At 36.5% G+C, this 23487-nt stretch overlaps 2 protein-coding genes across 2 annotated transcripts in view; both read left to right on the forward strand.

The window, feature by feature from the left end:
• The window catches only part of bmp7b (bone morphogenetic protein 7b), a 33204-nt gene extending 20994 nt beyond the window's left edge, over positions 1 to 12210 (forward strand). The window contains exons 2-7 of the mRNA XM_044119697.1: positions 2846 to 3038; positions 4868 to 5016; positions 7170 to 7373; positions 9438 to 9514; positions 10172 to 10282; positions 10485 to 12210. Of these exons, the coding sequence (XP_043975632.1) occupies positions 2846 to 3038; positions 4868 to 5016; positions 7170 to 7373; positions 9438 to 9514; positions 10172 to 10282; positions 10485 to 10634 (884 nt within the window). The 3' untranslated portion in view covers positions 10635 to 12210. The remainder of the gene's footprint in view (positions 1 to 2845; positions 3039 to 4867; positions 5017 to 7169; positions 7374 to 9437; positions 9515 to 10171; positions 10283 to 10484) is intronic.
• Positions 12211 to 14335: 2125 nt separating this feature from the next.
• irf10 (interferon regulatory factor 10) lies at positions 14336 to 22915 on the forward strand. Its single transcript, XM_044112571.1, has 8 exons — positions 14336 to 14786; positions 16109 to 16304; positions 16410 to 16483; positions 16880 to 16928; positions 20396 to 20500; positions 20598 to 20984; positions 21089 to 21207; positions 21967 to 22915. Exons 1-8 carry the CDS (start codon positions 14619 to 14621, stop codon positions 22072 to 22074), a joined length of 1206 nt encoding a protein of 401 aa, XP_043968506.1. The 5' UTR covers positions 14336 to 14618; the 3' UTR covers positions 22075 to 22915.
• The last annotated feature ends 572 nt before the right edge of the window (positions 22916 to 23487 follow it).

Below are 23487 nucleotides of genomic sequence, written 5' to 3' on the forward strand. Positions count from 1 at the left end.
CGATATGTATTCATTGAAATCCACCAAGGGGAAAATGTTATACACCTCAAAGAAAGACCACATGCATGCAAAAATTCAATGTTTTTACTTAGAAGAATATCCCGAATGTCGCGCAGCTATTGATTTGAGCAGGATATGAAAGCTTGTACATGTTACCTTTATTAAAATGAGCAGCAAATTAAGTTGTATAAACTGCTTTAAAGGTTTTCTGTTTTTCTCATATTTTCTTCTGCTTTAAAACATTTTTTTTAGTTTATCACTAGATAGAGTGCTGTGAAAAGTATTTCTATCGTCTGTTGCTGTATTTATCTATTTATTTATTTTCCCTTACAGATTTTTACATGATTTTCCCCTTTAAACTTAAATGTAGCAGATAAAAACAAATTATAATTTCAGTCAAAGAGATTGTGAGTCAATGAGAAGCAGTTTTCAAAAGATGATTTCATTTATTTATGGACAAACGTATCCGAGACCGATTATGTTGTTTCTTATGAAACCGACAGCATCCGGTTTCCGATTTTCAAAATCGTGAACCGGATTTTACGAAATCGTAAATCGTAAGTCCTCCAGACTCAATACATAGAACGTATGTATAGAACATATTTAATTATTTCTTGCGCGGCCTGGTACCAATTGGTCCACGGACCGGTACCGGTCCACGGCCTGGTGGTTGGGGACCACTGCTGTATGGTGAATGTAGTGGTTTTTGGTATCTTGGTCTTAGCAGGGAGAATTACCAGATACTGTTGTTTCCACCTGATCTTCATAGCACTCTTTACCCACCTCAAAAATGAACCTGGAGTGGTGATTTGGTTCATTTATATATGTTTGAGAAATCCTTGATTCTCCCATAGCATCCCCAAATTGTTGCCATGGGAGCACTTTATACAAAACTCTGTTTATTTACCCAAAGTTCTTCCTTGGAGCTTCAGTCCCAAGCTGACTCAACCTCCCTCCCCTCACAACTCCTTCAGGCTAGCAGCAGCAGCAATTACCAAACACCTGGTGGAACTGTGCCTCTGCTGAACTAAACATACAAACTACTTTTTAGTCCTAAGAACAGTTGTAAACGACATCATGAAGGAGCATTGCTGTGAGGATGTGCTAAAGGGGGAGTTTCTGAAAGGGTGTGAGCTTTTTAAAGAGTCTTTTAAAGAGTGTATTTTCCACCATTTCTAACTTGGTGTTGTGATTTTAATTTCAACTAATGGTTGGTATCAGCTGGCAGTCCTGTAGCTCCATAGCCTGGCGTCTACTGTCGTCTTCTTTATCTTGTTATAGGTTCAGTTGTATTACTTTGAAGAGAGTGGAAGTTATTTTTCTCACAGAGTGGAAGTTATCTTTCCCACAAATTTTTAAATTTTTTAAAAAGCAACACTTTTTAAATTTTGCTTTTTTATATACAATCATATGCATTTACTTTCTGGGAAAAGAAAAAAAAATAAGATCACACCACCAGCTGAAGCCTGTAGTCCTGAGTCCTCCTTCCAACATTTGACTAAATCCTACACTGCTGGCAATATGAGGTAGGGTAGACTAAATAAATTGAAGAACAGGCTAATTTACATCTTTCTGTCTAGCCATTTCTAATTATTTAGGTTCCAGCAAACCACAAAGAGAGCCATTATCCACAAATTGAGAAAAGATGGAACAGTGGTAGCCCTTCCAGGAGAGGCTGGCCTATCAAAATTACTCAGAAAGGATGGGCAACTGACTCACCGAACAGGTCACAAAAGTACCCAGGACAACATCCAAAACAGCACATTTACTTTCCTTAATAAAGTCATGACTCAACGAAGAAAGGGACTGGAAAAAGGAAATAAACAAGGTACAGGCATATGGGTTAGAGAAACTGTTAAGAATAATGTGTAGTTCACATAATTTGATCACCAGAAAACCAAGATTTCTATAAATTTTTTGGACATGCCAAAACAATTCTAGACTAAGAGTACCACTGCTGCACCACTGTTCTCACGCGCCATACAAACGTTGCAAAGAATTGTTGCCGAGTTTTATTACATTTACATGTTAAATCAAGAAAGTACAGCAAAAGGAAGTATTAATTTTCTATGTAACTGTTTCTTTATGTGATTATGATTCTAATTTATCAAACACTGCAAAATATTTAGCTATTGACATTCGAAGTTTTGCTGAGTTCTTGAGAAAACAAAATTCAAATTAAAATAACCTGAATGTGAATCCAAGATGAGACTTATTGTTACACAGAAAGTTATACAAAGAGAAATTGATAAACTCCTGAATGACTCTCTATAGGCAAACATTTTTCACCCTGGGGATGTCCTGCTGTGACTTAAGAGGAACAAAGGTAAGGGAGGGTGCTTCCTGGTGGCGCAGGATGAACTGGAAAGCAGGGATGTGGCAATAAGAATGACGAGGCAGTGGGGATGGGGTACAGCAAGTATAGAGCCCCCAACTCATGAGAACCAGATGAAGGGCAGACCGGATGGCTCTCTGGGGCTCTGTGAAAGAAAAAAAAAAAAGGGGAAAAAAGCGGCTCATAAAACTGTCAGAATCTGCTTGCATCTCTCTATCATGGTTCAGTGTTCGCCAGATGCGTTGCTTTTAATGCAACGCTTCACAAATGTTTCTGTCATCAGCCAACATATATATCTATCAATGTGTCAAATCTGGCACTGACTTTGAGTCTGACATCTTATATCAAGTCCTTACTAAGTTTGAAAGTCAATAATCAAATTTAGTACAAAATATTATATGTCTAGTCTAAACTCACATAAGCTCTGGTTGTTTCATACCTCACAAAGGACAACTCCAGTTGGTCTGATTTGGGAATGCTCTTATTTTTGTTTCTGTGCTTTTTTTGCAGTGGAACATGACAAGGAATTTCAACCTGTGCGGCGGCATCATCGAGAGTTCAGATTCGATCTGTCGCGAATCCCAGAGGGTGAAGCCGTCACCGCTGCCGAGTTTCGTATTTTCAAAGACTTCATCCATGAAAGCTACGATAATGAGACCTTCCGCATCAGCGTCTACCAGGTGTTGGAGGAACATTCTGACAAGTGAGCTCCATTGTGTGGTTTTGTGGTGAAATGATGTCCAGGATTTTAGATCTCTGTTTCTTGAACAAATATTTTTGTTTTTATTTTTTCACAATCAGTTAACAATTTAACCTTCAGATAAGGTGAGCTGACCTTACCAGCAAAAAATGCTAGTCCATACTACACATTCAGAATAATGGTTGTAGTATAATGTTTTAGATTTCCAAAAAGAGCGTGTGAGACTGGCAACTATGTACATTTCTGCCTAAACATCTCTGAAAAATGTTTTCACTAAGTTTTATTTAGCAAATAGAAATAATTTTGTTAAATCTAACTAACCTAAAACAGGAGAACTTTGATCTAATTTAATTTCAGATTGTGCTAAAAAGAAAAAAGAAAAAATTATGTGCTGCATATAAACTGTAGAGACAATTACATAAAGAGTCTCTTTTTACAAGGGTTTTCTCTAGCTTTCTTTGCTGGAAACCTTCACATTGAAGCTCCCTTAATTTTTTTCATCAAGTCCTCACATTTTTTCTAACTGTATTACAATAGAAATTGAAACGGGTGAAATAAATGAGTGAGGAAAGAATCAACTGTGGCAAAAGAAACATGAGCTACCATCATTCTAGGAAATATTTAAGGGTAGCACTGCTTTAACCTGGCTCAGGATCTCATTCTTTTACATTTTGGTGTAGTTAATGTTGAGATCATGGCCACCTTCTGGTGAAGCACAGCTATTACGGCATTTATATTATTAGTAAACATAGTAGCGCCATCGTAAAGGTTTTCTAAACTCTAATCTTTGGAAATAATACCAGCCGAAAAGAAAGTAATTGCTTTGTTGGGAAGGATGAACAGCTTGGTGGATTTCACAACTAAAAGTTATAAAAGTTATAAATTAAAGACCCCGATTTCATAACTGTGTAGTTATTTTGGTCTTCTGTAATTTTAGACCAATGCAGTCATATTTGTTGTTGGCTATTTCCAATAATAAAAAAAAGACTTTGTTTCATTTTTCAAACATTTAATTTTGTGTTACAATTGACTTAAATGACTTTCCTCTTGAGGTTTCAGTGAATATAATCTTTGCAAAATTCACATAATGCAACACCTACAAAACAAAGCATTTAATTAAAATTAAGGTATCAAAGCTTTGATTTTTGGCAGAGTTTTACACAAAGCATTTCTGAATTTCTGAACTAACAGCTTTGCCAGAAGGCGTATAACTCAGCTGCTCGGGCCTTTCGTTTGTCTGAAGGGAACAACACAGTCATTTATTCCTCTGCCAGGGAATGGCTTGTATACATGAATGGACCAGGACTCTGTGACACACTATCTGCTCTGTCAGAAAATAGGTCAGGATGCATGAATGCCCAAATGAAGAACAAGGGAATTTTACTCTCAAATGACGAAAGATTAGAAACCACAAAGTTTGACAATAGGATCAACTTTGATATGCACTATTTCCTTCGCTGCTTTCCTCAGTTTTTTTTTGGTCCTTTTTCACAGCTGTGTTTTTTTGTTTCTCCTTTTCTTCCCTGTATGCTTTCTGGTACGCCCACTGAATTCCAGTCTGTGATGGACTGTGTGTACCATATGAAAGGACCGCCCGTTTATAAAGCTATTATTGTCAATTAAGAAAATGAAGTGCTCCCCTGGGCCTCACCATCTGGAGCCCTCCTCACCTCCCTCCATCACTCTCTTTGTTTCGCTTTGTCACACTAGTACAGTCCTCTCACTCTGTACATTCCATGACTTTTTGCTTCAGTCATTCACTCAGTTACAATTTCTTTCCAATTGACTACACATATCTAACTTCTAACTTTATTTTTTCTGTTTCCCTTCAGGGAATCAGATCTCTTTCTGCTAGATTCCAGGGTGATCTGGGCAGCAGAGGAGGGTTGGTTGGTATTTGACATTACAGCCACCAGTAACCACTGGGTGCTGAACCCCAGCAGAAACCTCGGTCTGCAGCTGGCACTGGAGACCGCAAACGGTAAGAGACATTTATGTCAGATGAATCTGTTACATAATATAATTTTTGCACAGTGACATGTTAAAAAAGCAAATGAAACAGATGAAGGTACAGGAGAAAAAAAAATCATAAAATGTCTACTGGCAGATTTAGAAAGGAAAGAGAGTTTCACACCTTTACAGACAATTGCACATGATCGCTGTGGTTGGCTCTGAACTATTATAAAGAGCAGTAAGCTGCACAGAAACATATTTTATTAATCTACTGTATTTGTTAACATGAAAAAATTAGAACCACCACACATTTTTTAAACATTTCTGAACAAAAACAAACTGCTTTTGATGAAATGTGGTGGTGGTTTTGGTTTTCCTGTTTTTTTTGTTTTTTTTTTCATGTCCTGTTGTTTTTCTTTTCTCTGTTTATTCTTTGTTGCTGTTTTGAAAAGTGCTTCTTACAGTCTTGTTGTGTCTTTTGGTGTCACCAAACATTTTCCAGCGTGGAATTGTAAATTACATTTTTCAAAAAAATTATTTATTTTGTTATTGCTTAACTAGTTATCCTCTCTTATCTTCATCTATTTTTTTTAATTTACATTTTTTCTTTGACAAAACAATAACATATTTTTAAAAGCTGCTAAGAAAAATCATAATTTGGCTTTTGCCTTTGCAACCCAAATTCAGAGCAAAGCAAAAAACAAATGTCAGGCATGCAAAGAGGAATGAATGAACCTTTCATGAAATAAGCAAACACAAAACATGCAGCAACAAAGAGGATGTGTTAAGTGAAACGAAACACAGAAATAATCAACAAACTCAAGAAAAGTTGGCAGAGACTGGGCCCTAACAGAATACATGACAGGAGCAAGGCAGACTGGACAATAAAATTACTCAGAGAGGCTTAAATGGTGAGGCAGTTGATTACTGGAATGTAAAAAGTTTGTCTATTTTCTGGATGAGGAAAAGCTGAAGAAAAGCATGAGATTGAGGCACCTCGGGATATGAACTCTCTAAATGAAATGAAAATGAAACAGTTGTTTATGTAAGAAAACACAGGTACGCCATAATTCGTCCGTCCACCAGTCCATCCTCCATCTTTACCCACTTTTTCTTGTAGGGTCGATGGTGATGATTACTGCATATCTTCAGCTGACAGAGCAAACATAGCTATGTAGCTTAATTGAAAAGGGAAAGGAAATATTGTGCATGTCCATGGAAGTCAGTGTAGATTAAAAAGAATCTCATGTTCAGTTAAATTGAGGCCACAATTTTACTGTTACTTGAATGTTCTTGTAAACAGCGCTAAGAGAAACAGCGCCTGAATATGTTTGCGCTAAACTATTTATCTTATTAAGTGTGAGTAGTAACCAGTTTCTACTTAGTAGACCATAAAATGTGCTCCGAATAAACATTTCTAAGAGCTCCAGCTGTGTTCAAGTGTAGGCCTAACAAACCCAAGTGAGCTGAATCCATCGTAGCACAGTCCAACAAACATGAGGGTTAGCATTACAACACAACTCAGATGAGTTGCCTGTGCATACACAGCGGAGATATATCAGTCGGTGCCTTTCATCTGTCATCACCTCATCATTCATCAACGTCATCATCGGTCATACCCTCAGCATCATTAGCAGGCATGAGGAAAAATACCCCGTGTTATCTTACTAGGCATTAGTTATCTGGAGGCACATATATTTTGCCTCCAGAAAGCTTTCTCAGCAAACAGTATTCAGTGCAAGACAATGTACAAAACGATATCTTTGGTTGGGATGACAGGATGTTACATGTTAGATGAGGAAAACAGACACGATACTGCTTTCAGGTTGTGCAAAGGGTGGGCTGGGCATTTCGCATTCATCTGCGCATGATTGTAGGTTAGGCCGGGTAGGAAGCTTTATAGGGGAGCGTGTACAAACAAGTGCATACGACCTTCTGTCGCCAGCAGTGAATGAAGAGAAGGTAGAGAAGGGATGAGGGTGGAAAAAAGGGAAAGGAATTCACAAAAAGAGAATCTTGCTTGTAAAAGCATCCAAAGTAGTTTCATTGATGAAAGGATCACACAGGAGATAAGCTATAACCACAGCAGTTACTTGATTTTAGAAGCTTAAGCATTAAAGCTTTCCAAATAAGATGATATGTTGACACTTGTAGCATTGTTGTATTTTGTCGCCCAAACAGGAGAGAGTATCAATCCTCGTGTGGCTGGGCTAATTGGTCGCACTGGACCTCAGAGCAAACAGCCCTTCATGGTGGCCTTCTTCAAAGCCACTGAAGTGCACCTGCGAAGCATCCGCTCAGCTTCAGGAGGAGGCAAACAACGCAACCCCAACCGGTCCAAAGGAGCAAGGAGCCAAGAGGCTCTCAGAGTGGCAAATGTTGCAGGTAAACACAGGAAGTGTGGGTTAATTATGTAGACTATCATGCAAATTCATGGACTGAAAAATGCATGTCCATTACAGTGTCCATACTCTTTCCATTTTCAGATGATGGAACAAAGAGTGCATATTGAGATGTTCAAAGCTTAAAATGTTTTTTTCTGCTCTGTTTCAAGGTCTAAATGATCTTATTTGTTTGCTAATGTTCTATAATAAACCTCAGGGTTTTTTAGTCTGAACACCTTTGACTTATGAAAGGAAGTGGTTCCATTTTATTATATTTAGAGGCATCAGAGTTGAAGGGGAACAGTAACAATCCTTTTTGTGTGGATGTGTTTATGTAAAAACAATCCAAGCCTTAAGAAACTTCCTTCCATTTCACATTTGTACACTACTAGTTGTCCCCAAAAAAAAAAAATCCCAATGCAACACAGTGCTGTTTGTGATGATAACATGGGATTAAGAATGTTTGAAGGGGTGAAAATTCTTCCGCAAGGCACTATATGGATCTGCTCCCAGTGAAGGAACAAAGTAAAGGGCACTTATTTAATAGTTTCCTGGTTCTGCATGTGTACTCACAGCATACAGACTTACAACATTTTCAAAAAGGACACTGAAAGGTTTCAGCATTTGAGACACATTAAAGACCTTTGTTTTGAGGGTGTGAGTGTGCTGTGTTTATGTGAAGTCCTGAAACATTAGACTGTAAAGCTTCAAATAGTGCTCTGCTGTCTTTGTTTATTTACTCGAGCATTACAGAGCGGTTGGGGCCAAGTTTCCCGCTTGGAGGTAAGGCAGCACAGACTTTTATGGCGGAACACATCTGCGGTGCGCTGTGGGGCAACCAGGCCCTGGACACATGGGCCAAATGGGTCTGTTTGGAACTTTGGATACCAGTGGTCTTTAGCGGGATGATGAGAACCAGTCGCTCATAATCATTTCCAACATGAGCCCCTTTCAAGAGCTAATGCACCACAGAGCCTCACCGGTCACCAGAAGAGGAGAATGATACTTATGGATAGAAAACAGGCTCTTCTTTTTTCTGTGTTGTTAAAAAAAAGGAATGCTAAAACCAGTGAAGAAAGGAGTGAAAATGAAAAGTCTTCCGTTGTAAATCTGGCTGAGATTTGTTGTGTGCACATCTGTTTCATCTAATGGAAACTTGAAGCCCAGCAGACTGACCTCCACGCATGGTGGCCCATTTATTTAAACTCGTTAAATGATGATACTAAAATGATGCTACATATTGAGGTAATTTCCCAGCTATTGGCTTGAACGGGTATATTTTTAAGCACTTGCTACATTTACAGAGACTTGTAAAGGTTTTCATACTCTTTCAGCTGTTTCACATTTTGTCAAGTGGCATCCACCAACTGAAGGAAAATAATACATGGTTTCCAAAAGTAAAATAAATATCTTAAAAATGTTGCATATATTTGTCTTAAAATTTGGTGAGCAAAATGCAACCGATTGCTTTTAGAAGTCACTTAACCAGCAAACAGAGTCCATCTCTGGGGAGGTTAATTTGAGAATAGAGCCAGCAATTCTGTGAAAGCCTCAAAAGTTTTATAGAGGGCAATAAACATGTAAACCAAGGAACACAACGGACAGGCCAGGGATAAACTCTGGAAGAGTTAAAAATAGGGATAGGTTATGAATAAATTGTTAACAATACATGGCATTGCCTGAAAATGTTTGTTTAAGCATATCTTCCATTAAATCTGATTGAGCCTCAGCTATTTTGCAAAAAAGAATTGGAAGAATTTTCAGTCTGTTAATATTCAGTATCTACAATTCAGCAACTATATGTATTAAGGTGCTGAACAGAAAAATGCATGCCCCACTTTTTAAATTTTTTTTTGACAACCTTGTGTAATTTTTCTTCCAATTCAAATTATGCTCATTTTGTGTTGGTCTATTAGATAAAATCTCAACTGTTGTTGATTGTCATGTGATAAATTTTGAAAACCTCCAGAGGGCTTGAAGAAGCTTGTGAGGGACTATAGATCTGTACTTTTATACTGAACGCATCAATGTGTATTCTCTGTTTTTGTCTTTGTTATGTCCCTAGAAAACAGCAGCACTGATCAGAAGCAGGCGTGCAAGAAGCATGAGCTCTACGTCAGTTTCCGTGACTTAGGATGGCAGGTATGAAAACAATACTCGCCAAGATTACTTAGAATTGTAGAAATTGGCACAAAGTCCAGCATTTTACTGGCCTAAAATATTAAAATGTGACTAGATTAAAAAAAAATTTTGTTTCTTTCTGGAAACATGAGGAACTCACTTAGTGAACAAACCCGCAACTGGGGTTTAATCTTAGCTTTTCTTTTTTGGACAGCTTTGGTAAGTCATTTTTGTTACTTTTTTAAAATTAACAATAATGTTATGTTTTGTTATGTTATGTTATGTTATGTTATGTTATGTTATGTTATGTTATGTTATGTTATGTTATGTTATGTTATGTTATGTTATGTTATGTTATGTTATGTTATGTTATGTTATGTTATGTTATGTTATGTTATGTTATGGTATGTTATGTTATGTTATGTTATGTTATGTTATGTTATGTTATGTTATGTTATGTTATGTTATGTTATGTTATGTTATGTTATGTTATGTTATGTTATGTTATGTTATGTTATGTTATGTTTTGTTATGTTTGCATTTCCCGTCTAGGTATTTACATGACTTCTAGAAATTAACATCTATAAAAAACTGTCTCAAGTTCTCTGAGTCAGTTTCCAATGCTTAACAAAAAGGATAAGAAAACCCATAAACCCTTCTCCTGTCATTTTCTCTTAGGACTGGATCATTGCTCCTGAAGGATATGCTGCATATTACTGCGAGGGAGAGTGTGCCTTCCCACTGAACTCCTACATGAACGCCACAAACCACGCCATTGTACAAACACTTGTGAGTAGCTGTAAAACCAAGGAAGAAAATGCAACAGACATGTGCTGCCTTAGATCTCTCATCACTTATTTGGCCGTGCAAGGTTTGGGACACAAACATTGCAGGCTCAGATTTTCTGGGGCATTAATCATGAAAAGCTGAGATTTATGTGTAAGAAATGTTGTCATAACTGACCTCCTCCTCCTCTTCCTCTCCCTTCTAGGTTCATTTTGTTAATCCTGAGTCGGTTCCCAAACCTTGCTGTGCACCGACACAGCTACATGCCATTTCTGTGCTCTACTTTGACGACAGCTCCAATGTGATCCTGAAGAAGTACCGCAACATGGTAGTCAGAGCTTGTGGCTGTCATTGAACCACCAGCATCTTCACAGCGACGCATGCATACGCACATGATGAGAGGAGAATTGACAGGGCGCTCATTTAAAATGCTGCAGGATTGCAGAGTAGCTTGTGCATTTCGTGTAGACACATCATTGTAAGGCCACACATGAATTTCACTCGGTTTAAAGGGGCAATTCAACTCCCAAGTTTGTTTAAAATAAAAATAAACATATAATTCCTGGCTGTGCTGTCATTTTAAGCAGCAAATGAGAAAGACCATAAGTAGAAAATGGAGCAAATACTTACAAAACAAATTCAACTTAAAAATTGAGTATGACCTCAGAGTGGAAGATGTTCATTCAGCTATTTATTTTTTTAATAAACTAAAAAAATATGAAATTACAATCACTACTTAAATAATAGATAAAAAGATATTATTTGTTCTTTACTAATTTTTACTGATGAAAATCAATATTATTTATCAATTAACAATCTTTTTAAGAAATTTGCAGATCACCTCTTCTCCTCACCTCCTTTTCTTTAGCTGTTTTAATTTGAAACTTTTAAAAGCAGTATAGTTGTCTGCTGTATCACTCTACAGTTCTCTTCCGTAGGCCACAGAAATCAAGCAGCAAACCGTCCTCCTTTGTGATTCTCCAAACAAGATATAATATAGACAACAGAAAAGAGGGACAGAGGGCAAGTCCACTGATTAGCTTTCCTTTCAAACCTTCACAATTTATTTGTTTTTTGTCTTTGCTTGCTGCCAAGATGCTACAACTTACTAAGGTCTGCAAGGACTTGATGCTACAGGTTCATATTTGAACATGTGGAGGTACTTGTATTAGAGTTGTATCATTTTTGTCTAATTGTTGACAAAGCCAAGAGTTGTAAAACTGTATCTTAAAAATAATTAATCAAACCATTTCACCTAACCTTTTCAGATGATCAGCTTTCTATTTTATTTATATCTGTGGTTTTTCTTTGTTTTTTTTTCTTTTTGTTCTTATAAAACAGCTGAATGAACATTCTCAAAAAAACATGAACTCGTTTTTTAAGTTTGAGGTTAGCAAGAATAAATTACTTACTTTATTTTAAGGTGAACATTTCCTTACATGACCTCTACTGTGTGTACAAGACACATAAAGCATAGACTGTACTGTATAATAGTTTATTCACCGTCAACCATGTGTTATCTTAACGATTATGATAACCATTGTAGTTTATTTTGTTTACCATATATATGAATATGTGGCTGATAGAGGAGGATAGAGGATTCTTTATTTCCTCAATGTACAATACTGTGTAAATATTGTGGGGCTTTTTGGCCAAAAAACCCCACAAAAAAAGCAAAAAGCAAGTGTATTTATTTCCTGCATTGCAATTTGGATTTGTTTATTTTATTTTCCTGTATAAAATGCTGTATTATTTTTGGACATAAGCATTGCCTCATTTATTAGGAACATTTTTAGAAATACAAATAGCTGTTTCAAGCATCTTTTTCTGTGTGCTCAACGTTTTCAGGTTTGCACTTCTCTGCTGTAATACAATCTGTTGTATTTAAAAATAAACTCCTATTTATTGAGAGCAGGCTAAGCTCTTCCAAAGTGGGCTCCGATTTTTCAACTATGTTTTACTGCTGAATTGTCACAATAAAACTGGACAAAGGCAACAAAACTGATTAGTGACATATTGTTTCACATGACAAATATGAAGGGCAAATATCTTGACCCTGGGAGAAACCATTCTTCACTATTTACTTTGTACAATAGCTGGACTCTCAACTTTTGAGAAACGATCACTTTCTTGAGGCATTGACTCTTTGATGTTTAAAACTTTATCCAATCACTAACTTTTGTGGCATCTGTAATGTTCCCGTTTAATGCTATGAAACTTACCAGAAATTTCTTGCCATGCAAGCAACCATCCCTCACTGTGAATAGAGAAGTGCTGAGTCGAACAACACGGACTGAACAGCTTTGTTCACGTCGTCTACTTGAGGCAGAATCCAATAAAAAAGCAGTGTATAAAAATGACATTGTTCTCAACTATTTGCTAATTTGCCCAATAGATATTATACAAGAAATATACAAGTGAATGGGAGAAAGCCCTGTGAAGCGAGATTTGAATTGAGCAGAACTGCATATGGCTAGGCTAATATGCCATATAACTTCCACAAATTATACTCTGAAATTGTATCTTCTCAAGTCTCATTCATTTTTAAATATGTGCTTCAAAGTTGCAAAAATTACTCATGAAACACAGACTTCAAGTATTAGTGTAAGGCTCGTAAGAAGAAAGAAGTGGACACAAAGTCTCCAGCTCCAGCATTTGAGCTCAGAATATAAAGATCTAGATCGTGATTTGGCCATCAGGTTGGATGAACCTTTTGACAAACCTATCTGTGCAAAGAAACAAAGTAAAAATAGCTGAAATAACAAGCAAACACATTTAATACAAAAGGAACTGTTGCATCTGACATTGAGATTTATTGAGACAGGCAACATTCTTCTAATCTGCTGTTGTTTCAAAATATTGACTCTGTGAATTCTAGTTCCAATAGTTGACTGCACTTCAACTACTGGTCTTGAAACCAGTAGTAATACAATCCTGCGGAGTACAAGATTGTATTGTACTACACAATGCAATGTTTGTATTGTGGAGTACAATACAAAGATTGTACTACACAAAACTTGATTGAAAGAAATCGTAATTCAAGTTACTGTTTCCTTTCTATCATTTTAATCCAGTGCTCATTCTCCCCTGATCTCTCACACCAAGGCTTTACAACCTCTAGATGTTTTTTTCTTTTTTTTCCAGAAGATTTTCTACAAACATGATTGATGTTTTTTTCGTGAAAATCCCCATAGATCAGCATTTGAACTATATAGTCCAGTCTATCTGCAACCAACAACAATGTAATGTTAAAAAGTCACTTAAATGTTTTTGTTTCCCCATTCCAATAGTCAATTTAAACTTTAGCAAGTCGTCTTCACCTTGTCCTGTTCCCTAAATGCAAATGTGATTGGCAGATTCGACTCTTGTGTTTACAGGCAGTTAAACAGGTCTGCCTATAGGACGGTCGATATAGTTTTTGCTCAATGGTTTACTACTATGTGAAAACGACACAGCTCTATGCTGCCATCTGCTTGTGGAAACAGTTCAGTGCGTTTGTTTGTCATCTAAATGAGACTTAAGGTTTCGTTTCTTTTATTTTTTGTTAGTCCCATCTTACGCCTACTTCAAGCTGAAATGAACAATTAAAAGAAAGGTCGCATCCTATTTAGGTAGGAAAGGTGGAGGAGCGTCTGACAGAAAAAGAAAGAAAAAAAAAACAAGTTTGACCACCCACATACTTTCATTTTCACAGGAACGTTTCGATATGAGTGACTACGTGTGCTTGCTTAACTGTGTGTGCGGTTTTATTATATTCTCCTCTAGGCACTAATTAATAGCTAGGCCTCCTTTTCTGCATTAGCATATTTAATTATAACACCTTTCACATTTTACGTTTTCCTTTTCTTGCTTTTAGGATAACAAGTTTTTTTTTCCCTAAAGTCAATTTAATTATTGTAATAAAAGCAGACATCTACGGCAAATCTACTACATACTTTCACTTAAACTTAGTTTTTGCTTATCCTTTAAACAGTATTCCATCAGATACTCAAGGTTACCTAACTTGGAAATGATTAAATGTTCTGAAGAGCAAAGTGTGGAAACCGAAAGCATAAAAATAGCTTCAAAGCTTTCGCTTTCGCTTGTGGGAGCGTTCCGAAGTTTAGTTGCGACTTCTCTATTTAACTTTCCGATTAACTCAGTAGGTGTAAAGCTGAACAGCTCCATTGGCTGACTTCTTAGTGTACCTTTCTTTTTTCAATTTGCTAGAAGGAGAGCTCCAGTGGCGTGACAGACCAAAAAATACAGACATCTTATGTTTGCAAAAGTGGTGTAAAACTATCCGAAGCTGTCTTGAACCGTGCACTGTTGTTCCTGTGACACGCAACATGTGCTGAAGATGGATGGAGCCAAGTTGCACCTGAAAGAGTGGCTGGTAGCTCAGATAGAGAGTGGGAAATATGAAGGCCTGTGCTGGGAGGATGAGGGCAAGACCATGTTCAGGATCCCCTGGAAGCACGCAGCCAAGAAGGACTACAAGCAGACGGAGGATGCGGCTCTCTTTAAGGTCAACACTTTTTATGTTTCACTTTCCGAAAAGCCTTGAGTTACTTAGGCAGATTATTTTACTGTGCTCTGAAATGGGGGAAACATTGCTGTCCCTCCGAATGGTAAGCGAAGGAAACCCAAACCCAAATCCTACTCAAAATCTGTCTTTATCCTATCATGACGTGATTATAGGCAAACTTATAAAATGTTTAACTTGGGTGTCGAAAGTGTTAAAGTATACATTTTTGACTATTTATTCTGAAATACCATTGTATTTTATTTTTTGTATCCGGGACTTTTTAAAGGTGAATAAGGGGTTTAGGTCATAAGTCCGCTAGGGGGAAAGCAAGATAAAAATCTAAAAGGTTAAAAAAACAAAAAAAAAACAAACTGGCCGTTAAGTGAATTAAAGCGTGTTATTTTTTTCTTCCAGTTATGTTTAATAAAATACATATACCAATATGTGGAATGCCTACATCAAATCAAAACTATCCACTGACTATTATTTGGGCTGAAAAATAAACAAAAAGCCTTCAAAGGACAATTTTGAAATTATTTACTGTGCGTATTTAAACATTAAATATCATCACTTTAGTACATCAATACGGAAGTCAAATGTCTGTAATTTGGACAAATTGGGTTGATTGTCTTTGTTAAAATAAAAGTCTAATAGTTGAGCTTTTTGGACACTAATACCAACAATTTAGAATAAACGTGTGCCTTTACAAACTACAGTGAGATACTGTCACCCAGTAAGGATAATGAAATGCCTTTTCAATGTCTTTCTAGATTATTATGGATTACAGAACGTTTTGGCACCTTTCCAAAACCCTGAATTTGGTCAAATGTGACAAATTATGGTGTTACAAAGATTAACCTAACATAACTAAATGGTGGGAGATTCTAGATTAAATTTTTTTAATAAATCTGGAAAAATAAGACAGGATTTTTTTTTTATTATTGTTTGAGCTGTTGATCCATAATCAGAGCTATTTAGGGAGAAATTGTCTTATTCTGATCCCTGACTGAGTGGTTGGTGCGTCTAATATCTACACATCTTGATCTCCTCCTTGAAAATCCTGCTTTTAAGTATGATGTGACCTGTACAAATATTTATTGTGTTGCTGTTTTCCTGGAACGAGGTGGAAATGTTTATATTTTCAAAAATAAAACGAAAATTGTTTTTATATTTTTTGCTGTTTTTTAGTTTTATTACTTCGGATTCTTATATACCATGTATCGATATTATTCAAGCTAATATGACAAGAAAAAAAAAAGATATTATGTTTATTATGTAAGTTTTTTTGGGATAGTTTTCTGAATCAGTATTTTTATGCACAGGCCTGGGCCATGTATAAAGGCAAATACAAGGAGGGCAGGGATAGAGCTGATCCCACAATGTGGAAAACCCGACTCCGTTGTGCACTTAACAAGAGCACCGACTTCCAGGAGGTTCCTGAACGCAACCAGTTGGACATCACTGAACCATACAAGGTCTATCGAATTGAACAGGATGTCTGCCTGTCAAAGCCGGGAGGTAAAAAAAACAAATAATTAGCTTTCTTTTCAAAACGACTTTGTCTTCTTAATTCAAACTGTTGTGTTTGGTCTCACTTGTGCTCGCTACTTCCCTCTGTCACAGCACATCCTCAGACAAAATATGTGTTCAAGCAGGTGAAGGTATCGCCAACAAGCCCTGGTTATCCAGAAAATCAGGTAAGATGAGTAATACACTCGTACAGACAATGAGACAGTAATTATAAAACGTGTCTCAAGGCACAATAAATACTTTTGGTTGGCATGGATGGTGTGAGTAGTTTGTTTTTGCTGGGGTGGCAGGGAAAAAGTCATTTCTGACAGTTGATGAATAATTTGGAGTTTTACAAAGAGATTTACAAATATATCACAAGTCATTTTAAGATCAGTGATAGTAAAAAGAAGTAGATACAGTCTGCTTCTTAATTTAATAGTAGTACTTAATTTGTACTGCAAGTCTTCCGTCTGAAAACATATCTTTAGGCTAGGTAGGGAAAAATCTCAATGATCAAGTCTTCCTGCTCCAATCTTTAATAGATGCTTCCTTAACTTGGGTTTCTGTTTTTCTTACTTCAGTGCCAAAAGGAAGAACTTCAAGCTCACAAAGAAGAAAAACCATGTGTTGGTAAGAGTTATAAGCACAAATTTGCTAGAAAATCTTCTTGACTCTATTGCACATCTGCAAATGCCACTAAATGAATGTGACTGTTGTTTAGTTGTTTCAGTAACTAAATTCAAAAAGTGTTACTCATTGATCAATTACCAGTATTTGTTTCCTATTGTCCAAATTATTCCATCCACCCATCCATTTTCTGTACACCTTTGCCCCTTAGATGGGTCGGGAGGGCTGCTAGTTTTCTCCAGCTAACGTTCCGGGCGAGAGGCGGGATACACCCTGGACAGGTTGCCAGTCTGTCTCAGAGTTTGAATTATTATGGCCCATAATCTATTTAGTTTCTCTAAAAATTAGAATAACGCATAAATTTACTTTTCTAAGACATTTTGAGTTAACTGGGAGGCACTGTATGTTTACAGCTCTGGAAAATAAAATTAAGAGCCCACTGCATTGAACCCCATTGAAAAAAACCTCACAATTATTCTGCCAAATATTGATTTCTGAACTCTTCCTGAGTTAAAACATTTGAATTGTTTCTAAGTGAATATGAACTTGTTTTATTTGAATTATTTCAGGTCTGAAATTATTTGTTATTTTGACCATTTGTCATTTTCTGCAAATAAATACTATATTTTTGCTTGGAATTTCAGAGACATGTCAGTAGTTCACAGAATAAAAGAACAATGTTCATTTTACTCAAACAAGTACCTATAAAGAGTAAAATCAGAGGAACCGATAAATTTAAGTGCACCCTAACCCTTGTGCACAAATATCAATGGGGAGATGTTCTTGGTCTTTCTCTTAAAATTCTTAAGTTAAAACAACTGAACAACTCTAATGAAATATTATAAGTTAGGTTTCACTTCTGGTTTTGATTGGTTCTGTTATTGTGCAACATGCACTGGTTTTCAAATGTCAGGCAATTCACTCTGAAAGCAGATACACATGTTTGAAAGGTGATATAACAGATGCAAGGTAATGAGGTAAAGGATTGTTCTATGCTGTTTTATTGGCAGCAAAGTTTAACTTTTAGAGAGTGGAATTATGGTCACATAACAAGCACAATAGTTGGAATCATTCATGGTAGTTAATTGTTGGTTAGTTGTGCAGATCATCTCTAGAAAGGCTTGTCTGTTAGCACTGATTTTGCGAACAGACAAATTACTTTTACTTTACGGTGCCACCATAACATTTTTACATTTTGTTTCACTACTGCCACAGACCTGAATCTGTTTTATGGATAGACTAACACAAAGTAGAGCATAGTGGTAGGCAAAAGAATATTTTATCCAAATAAATTCTAATAGTGAGATGTTCATTTGTATTCAGCTGCCTTTGTCAACATTGCTTTAGAACTAACAAGTCTTTTGGGATGTCTCTACCAGCTTTGGATATCTCAGAAACAGTTGTTCATTTTCTTTGCAAATAACTGAAGGCCAGAAAGTCTGTGAAAAGTGTCTGCAGATATCAAATATTTGCAGCCTCTGAAAGATTTTTTTTTCCAAACTGTGCTATATATCAGCTGCTTAAAGAGCTTTGCATGTAGGCCAAAACTTTTGATTTAGGTTTCCTTCTTCCACATATTTGCTGTGTTAATATGTGACTTGTAGCAAATGTCTAATGAAAGATGCTAAAGTCCAGACTAATGGGTGTTCTAAGCTCTCCCAGAGTTAACATAGACACCCTGAGTGCTTCTTTGATTAATGCTCTCTTTTTCCAATTCAGATAGACAGTCATGTATTGGTAAGATTGCAAATGCCTTCGCAGAACAGCTGCAATTTAATATTATAAAGATGCAATCTATTTACTAACTCTGTGACTTTTGAGGGGAATTGTTTGCAGTGGCTGGTTTTTACTTAGGGGTAGGATAGTAAAGCCATGTGAATACAATACTTATAAAATTACAAAATGTAAAAAAGTACAAGTGACATGAGTACATTTGCAGTGTGCATGTATCACATTTCCTTTCAGAAAGATGTTTTGATATTTTCCTGTAGAGGTTGAAATTACCAATAAATGTCAGGTTGTACTGTTCCATCAATAATGTCAAGGCATCTGGCTTAGATGCAGACACATTTGCTAAATAACTCTAATAACACTCTACTGCACAGGATTAACAAGGTTGGATCGGAGAGCAGTGTTTTTCTTTCTGCAAAAAAACCAAAAAACTTAACATTTCAACCAGTTTGATTTTTTAGATCTATTTATTCACATAACCTCACAGTGAGACAGTATTCTAAATTTGCCCTTGTTATTTCCAACAAATTGCATATAATCAGTAATATTCTTTCCGACTTGTATCTTTGTTACCTTGCGTGTTTTTTTTAGTGATCTGACATTCTAAGTATGCTATTACCTCGTGTTTGGGAGAGAATCAGTTGGGCCTGAGATCAGGACTTTGTTTTATAGAGTAACACATTATAAAATGCTGATTAATTAGTCAGGTTTCTGTTTAGACAAAGTGTGGAGGCATTCTGTCTGTAGTTTTTCCCTGTAGTTTTATATGAGCAAAACATTAATAAAATTGATGGGTGTTGTTCCTTTAGTTGTTACACCATGACTGTTTATGTAGTCTGCAACTAGAAACACTTCCAAATTATTCTAAACACTTTGTTCACCCATCTGAGCAGCAGAGTGCAACAACGAGTTGGTGAGAAGTAGCTTTATGTTATAGTCCATGCTCCACTCAGGTCTCTCTGCATTTTTGGACCCTTTTTAAAACTTTGCTAGACTTTAATACCTGAAACTGACCTTCGTCCATTCAACTTTGTCCTGATCAAAACTGGTTCTGCAATGGTTTTAGGTTAAATGGGGAATAACATGTTTGTGTGATTTTAATCTGTTCTTTTTCATTTGGAAATATTTTTGATGATATATGTTAAGGAATGTTTAAAAATCTTACGGCTACTGTACTTTATATAATTAATTCAGCTCAAACATTGGTGTTCTGTACTTCTCCTCCCCAATGTTATTCCAACATATTTTCATTTCATATCTACAGAAAACCCTGTTGTTTTGTGGTGCATTCATTTATTTTTCTTGGTAGTTTTGAAATATTTCTTTAAAACATATAGCATAATATATAATATAGAGCAATAAAATTACGTAAACTTACCTATAATAAAAATGGTGAAAAATAAATCTTTTCAGCGCACACAACAAGCAAAGATTGCCAATGTTTTTAGATAGCTGTTTGTCAAAGTGGGTACAATAACCTCTACCTTCTCATCCAAGACAAATTGATACATGACCGGTGGCAAAATAACTGTATGCCACAAAAATGCAAATAACCAGCAACTAATATATGCTCTTGCTGTTTGGTATGATGACAAATTAATAATCAGCTTGCTTTAAACTGAACTGAATATAATTTTCAACACCCACGTGGATGTGTGAATTTGCAAAAAATAAAAACATCAGCAACTACTTTCCAAAATTGCTGTCTTGAGTATGTTCTCATGTGTTTTATTCTTCAGATGACCTGATGAAGGAGCACATGTACTGTGAGATAACAGAGAAAAATAATCTAATTCAGGCTCCTGATCCAGTAAGTTTCTTCAGTCCCATCCTCAATATAACCGGTAAGAAAATCGGAATTATTCAAATAAATATCATTATGTTAGCTCATATGTATTTTCATACTGATCTTGATCAGTGTTAACTGCATTTTTTGCACAGACTTTCGCATGGAGGTGAGGCTATTGTACCAGGGCCAGACAGTGATGAAAGTGATCACGGAGAGCCTAGATGGATGCTTCATCCTCCAGGGTCATGTTCCTTTGGGAAATGAGCAGATCTATGGACCCTGCTCTGCCCAGCAGCTTTCTTTCCCATCCCCAGGTTCTGTAGCTCTTCCAGATTGCCTGGCAGAAACCATGAATCGCCTTCTTTGTCACCTGGAAAGGGGTGTGCTACTGTGGGTGGCACCAGATGGGGTATTTATCAAGCGCTTCTGCCAGGGCAGGGTGTACTGGAGTGGTCCCTTGGCCCAGCATGCTGACAGGCCAAACAAACTGGAACGTGAAAAAACCTGCAAACTGATGGATATACCCTCGTTCCTAAATGGTATTACACAAGATGCATACAATTGAAAATGCTAAATTGAATTTTTTAAAATAAAAATAAACAACATTCTTCTTAAAACACCAATATGAATATATAATTTACAGCACTCCAGAACAGTTTACAGGGAAAGGGGCCTACACCTTCACACAAGATCGAGCTCTGCTTTGGGGAAGAGTATCCAGATCCAAAAGTACCTAAAACCAGGAAGCTCATAATGGCACATGTGAGTTGGAAAGTGACATAAAAATTTGCTGTTGTATACTTTGCAAAAAAAACATTTTTTATTAAGGCACTGTCAGGTTGTCTCTTGTATAAAGAAACCTGTGTGCATGGATTGATGAATGTTCTTTGCAGGTGTACCTGCCAATTCGAAGTCTTCGTAAAGCTCTCTACTAGTATACCTTAATTTTTGGATAACCTCTTCTAATTTCTTCACTCCACTGCCAGAAATGTTGCACCTGATCATTGGTGGTTTATGAAGAAATGATGTTCTTTCCACTTCCAGATGTTTGGTTTAGAAATATAAATGCAACTAGTTTCATTAGTACATTTGAAATGTAACGTTCCAAAGGTCTGCACTTATCAGTAATGACGTGAAATCAAATATTATTACATGGCAGGAAGGAGGATTACTGTCTGAAGCCTGACAAATGCCAGACATTTTTTGGCTTTCTTAGCATTTAATGCATCTTACTTTCAGATTCTTTTAATCATTATTGTGTGTCATGGTACTGTATTATGTGTAACCTTTAGGAACTGTTTTGCTTTTAAGAAATATATTTCCATTAAAAAATGTTAACAATGACGATTTTGATTTTACACACAAACTCAGATTAATTGAGCAAGAATTTTCTAAATCTGGATTTCGCACATGAAGATCAGAATCTCAGATGTGTGAGAGACATGTCAGAGTGATATTTTGGGCCAGTAGATGTCCTTACAGACACAATAATTGAGTGTGTCTCTGTTTCCTCTTGGCCAGGTGGTTCCCTTGTTTGCTGTGGAACTGTTACAGAGATTCAGCTTGGGAGAAACTGAGGAGAAACATCAAAATCTCACCTCCAACGCAAAAGGAAAGAAGATAGACTGAGAAATCTACTATGTGTTAGAGTTGATATGGACAATACATAACGGAACTTGACTTCCGTCCACATAATCTCCATAAAGGACAGTAAAACAGTATCATCAGTATATATATATATATATATATATATATATATATATATATATATATATATATATATATATGCTGCCTTGCAGCAAGAAGGTCCTGGGTTCGATTCCCGGCCGGGGATCTTTCTGCATGGAGTTTGCATGTTCTCCCTGTGCATGCGTGGGTTCTCTCCGGGTTCTCCGGCTTCCTCCCACAGTCCAAAAAACATGACTGTCAGGTTAATTGGGCTCTCTAAATTCTCCCTAGGTGTGTGTGTGCATGGTCGTTTGTCTTGTATGTCTTTGTGTTGCCCTGCGACAGACTGGCGACCTGTCCAGGGTGAACCCCGCCTCTCGCCCGGAACGCAGCTGGAGAGGCACCAGCAACCCTCCTGACCCCATTAGGGAAGAAGGGTGTAAGAAAATGGATGGATGGATGGATATATATATATATATATGTATATATACGTGTATATGTATATGCGTGTCTCTGTGTGTGTATGTATGTACAATAAGTACATTTGAAAGGCATTATGGGAAATTTAATGTAATTTTCATTATTGTAGCTTGTATTTGATATTATTTTCTATAGTGCAGCTAGACACCTGTTGTGCATTTTGCTCAAAGCATGTTGATAAACAAATAATAATGTGAATGTTTTTAACCCTCTTCATTTGATGCAGAACTCATACTCAGAGTATGACATGCTAATTTAATTTTCTCATACTGGAACAAATATGTGGAATAAATTGACCACAGAAATTAAATCTATAAAGCTTTTTTTCTCATTTATTTCTATCGAACATCATATAACAGATTCACAATTTTTTTTAAAAATATACATTTTTGTAGCTGTAACATTTAAAAAGAAAATAAAGTAACAGGTAAGATTTTTCTCCTTTAAAATAATAATAATAAAAAAAAAACAAAACTAAAGTGATAGAGAGTGCTGAGTCAGATGATTTACCCGTATCTGAGTTTAAAATACTTTCATCAATTTTTCCCTGCCTTCGAACATATACAGTACATTAAAAAATGAGACGGGAACTGAAGCGTACAGTACACACAGGGGTCAAGAACATTCACAAAGCATCATGTTCCAACGTGTTATTAGCACCATTACTCTTCAGCCATACTGCACCTTTTTTACTCCTTCCATCATTCAGTTTTTAATGGAAAAACACCATAAGTGTCGAGGCGATGTGGCACAGACCTGTCTGTGTGGGTGGGATTGTCTGTTACGCAGTTTTCATTAGTGTTCTCCCTTTCTCAGAGATAATGTTAAGAACATATTGGAGAGTAATGCTTTGATGAACAACCTTTTGAAATGACTCCCAGTGATAAGAATTAC

Source organism: Gambusia affinis, linkage group LG01 (genome assembly GCF_019740435.1).
Source record: "Gambusia affinis linkage group LG01, SWU_Gaff_1.0, whole genome shotgun sequence".
Lineage (NCBI taxonomy): Eukaryota > Metazoa > Chordata > Actinopteri > Cyprinodontiformes > Poeciliidae > Gambusia > Gambusia affinis.

What these genes read in the sequence shown, in the direction of transcription:
- irf10 (XM_044112571.1), top strand. Translation starts at nt 14,619, where the DNA reads ATGGATGGAGCCAAGTTGCACCTGAAAGAGTGGCTGGTAGCTCAGATA. An exon ending in AGGATGCGGCTCTCTTTAAG is followed by an intron (nt 14,787 to 16,108) that starts GTCAACACTTTT and finishes TTTTATGCACAG; the next exon opens with GCCTGGGCCATGTATAAAGG. An exon ending in CTGCCTGTCAAAGCCGGGAG is followed by an intron (nt 16,305 to 16,409) that starts GTAAAAAAAACA and finishes CCTCTGTCACAG; the next exon opens with CACATCCTCAGACAAAATAT.